Source organism: Acanthisitta chloris, unplaced genomic scaffold (assembly GCF_000695815.1).
Source record: "Acanthisitta chloris isolate BGI_N310 unplaced genomic scaffold, ASM69581v1 scaffold7015, whole genome shotgun sequence".
In the NCBI taxonomy this organism is placed as follows: domain Eukaryota; kingdom Metazoa; phylum Chordata; class Aves; order Passeriformes; family Acanthisittidae; genus Acanthisitta; species Acanthisitta chloris.
The window spans coordinates 9,890-12,165 of NW_008672001.1; the positions used below are offsets into that span (position 1 = coordinate 9,890).

Genomic DNA, 2,276 nt, shown 5'->3' on the forward strand with positions numbered 1-2,276 from the left:
TTTGTGTTTGCTGAGGCATTTTAAGAAATCCATATGTAGAAGCAGGAAAAAAAGGGAAAGCTTTAAGTATATCCAACGCACGAATGTTAATTTAGGAGCCTATAATAAATAGCAGATGCAGAAGGGAACTTTAAGTGTATCCAATGCATGAATGTTAATTTAGGAGACTATAATAAATAGCAGATGCAGAAGGGAGGAAACAGTTTCATTGTTACGGGAAGAATCATGGTTTTAAGCTAAAAAAAAAAAAAGATTTACTCTAGTTCTTATTTGTACATTTTAAACAGAATTTATCTGGTTTCCAGACACACAGATTTGATTTTCAGCAGCTTAAAAATAACATTGTGTGTGCATAAATATTGATGACTCTCTAGGAATTTTGAACAGAATTTATCTGGTTTCCAAACACACAGATTTGATTTTCAACAGCTTAAAAATATCATTGTCTGTGCATAAATATTGATGACTCTCTAGGATTCTAAATAGATAATTAGGTATGTATTATCTTCAAACATTGATAGGGTTTCAGTAAGTTTTACTCAAAGTATTTCGAGTGATTGTTTTCATTCTGATATTCCAAGCTCTGGGATGACACAGCCATTTTTCTTTACATGTATGAGGCTTGTGAAAGTCAGACAAACATAGCATTCTGAGGTCTTGATATAGTGATAGGTATAAAAAGGGGGCACTATTTTAAGAACAGAACATTGTTATTTCTCTTTTTTCCCCTCTCTCCTTTTAATGAATGTCTGTTTCTTTTATTGTTTCTTTGGGTAGAGTGCAATTTACGGACTCTGAACAGAGTGCTGCATGATGAAATCCTTAATAAACCCATGGAAACTCTGAAACTTGCAATTCCTTCAGGAATTTACACTCTTCAGAATAACTTGCTATATGTAGCATTGTCAAACCTAGATGCAGCCACATACCAGGTAGTGTATATTTGGAATTCTCTGTAATTCTTTTTAAAAATCCCATGAATTATGTGATAGTAACTGTTTCTGGTTCTTCTAGGTTACATATCAACTGAAAATTCTCACCACAGCACTGTTTTCTGTGTCCATGTTGAGCAAGAAATTGGGTGTATACCAGTGGCTGTCATTAGTTATATTGATGACAGGAGTGGCATTTGTACAGGTAAATGTTAGCAGGTGGATTGTGTTTGTTTAATGTGTTTGTTCACAGAACATGGATTTCTATAGTGATCATACAGCTTTTGGATTCTACCAGCTGCACACGAGCACCAAAGTATAGTCAGGAGCTATGAATCACAGCTGGCCAGGTCTGCAGGACACCAGAAATGGCTAAAGGCCAGAAGATAACACCTCTTTTGCAACTCAGTGCTCTACTGTAGAATGTGCCAGGGCCTCTGGAGCAACCTGCAAGTAACAATGATAGCAATGTTTGTCAGCACATTTCTTCAGACCTTAGAATTCACACCCTCTCTGCCAGCACTGTCCATGCTCACTTTGTCATATGGTTTCAGCATGGCATATTTACTTGAGCTATTTCAAAAGGCAAAAGTGGCTTCAGTTCTAATCATGCAGGTACCAGAGTCTGTAGTTTTCAAAGAGTAGGATCATGGGATAAGAGACTATCCTAAGAATTTTTAGCAGATTTTAGCATATCCTAGAAGTTTTTATCTTAAAACTTAAGGATTTGGAAGAATGTGTGGTGATTAAATTCAATAATTAAAAACAAGAACAAAACATTCTGACAGCATTTAACAGACTCCTCAGTATGTTCTCATCTATGGCATTGCATTTTACTCCGTGTTAGACACACAGCTAGTCTGCATGGTCACTGAAGAGAGACACATGCAAAAGACAAGTCATCCCATCTTAAAGCTGGTGTAAGGAGTTTTCTGACTCTGCTTATATTCCTAAGGTACCCAACTGTTGGGTGGCACAAGTTGGTGTCTGTGAATGACCATGCTAAGGCATTCTGGGATTCAGAAACAGCTCTGGCTTATAAAAAGTAAAGCCTGCACCTGTTTTAGACTGGTGGGTATTCTCCCAGTACAGGGACAATTTTACTCCTTACAAATATGTAGAAAGAAAAATTTTAGCTTTGCAGTCCTTTAAAAGTGTTTATGGTGCAAAATACAAAACTTTACAAGCATGTGATCGTATTTAGTAACTGTTACTGTTGCTAGAAAACAAATTTGCATTTTGTAGATGCTCATGGCTTGATTTTATCAGTAAGCTTTGTCTAACTGTTTTTACAATCCAGTGGCCTTCAGACTCTCAAGCAACACCTGCTAAGGAGCATTCAGC

The 2,276-nt window shown here is 36.7% G+C and overlaps 1 protein-coding gene across 1 annotated transcript in view; it reads left to right on the top strand.

Moving 5' to 3' along the window:
- Positions 1-2,276, top strand: part of SLC35A3 (solute carrier family 35 (UDP-N-acetylglucosamine (UDP-GlcNAc) transporter), member A3) — a 14,986-nt gene that overhangs the window by 6,412 nt on the left and 6,298 nt on the right. Inside the window, exons 3-5 of the mRNA XM_009074328.1 lie at positions 778-932; positions 1,015-1,137; positions 2,233-2,274. Of these exons, the coding sequence (XP_009072576.1) occupies positions 778-932; positions 1,015-1,137; positions 2,233-2,274 (320 nt within the window). The remainder of the gene's footprint in view (positions 1-777; positions 933-1,014; positions 1,138-2,232; positions 2,275-2,276) is intronic.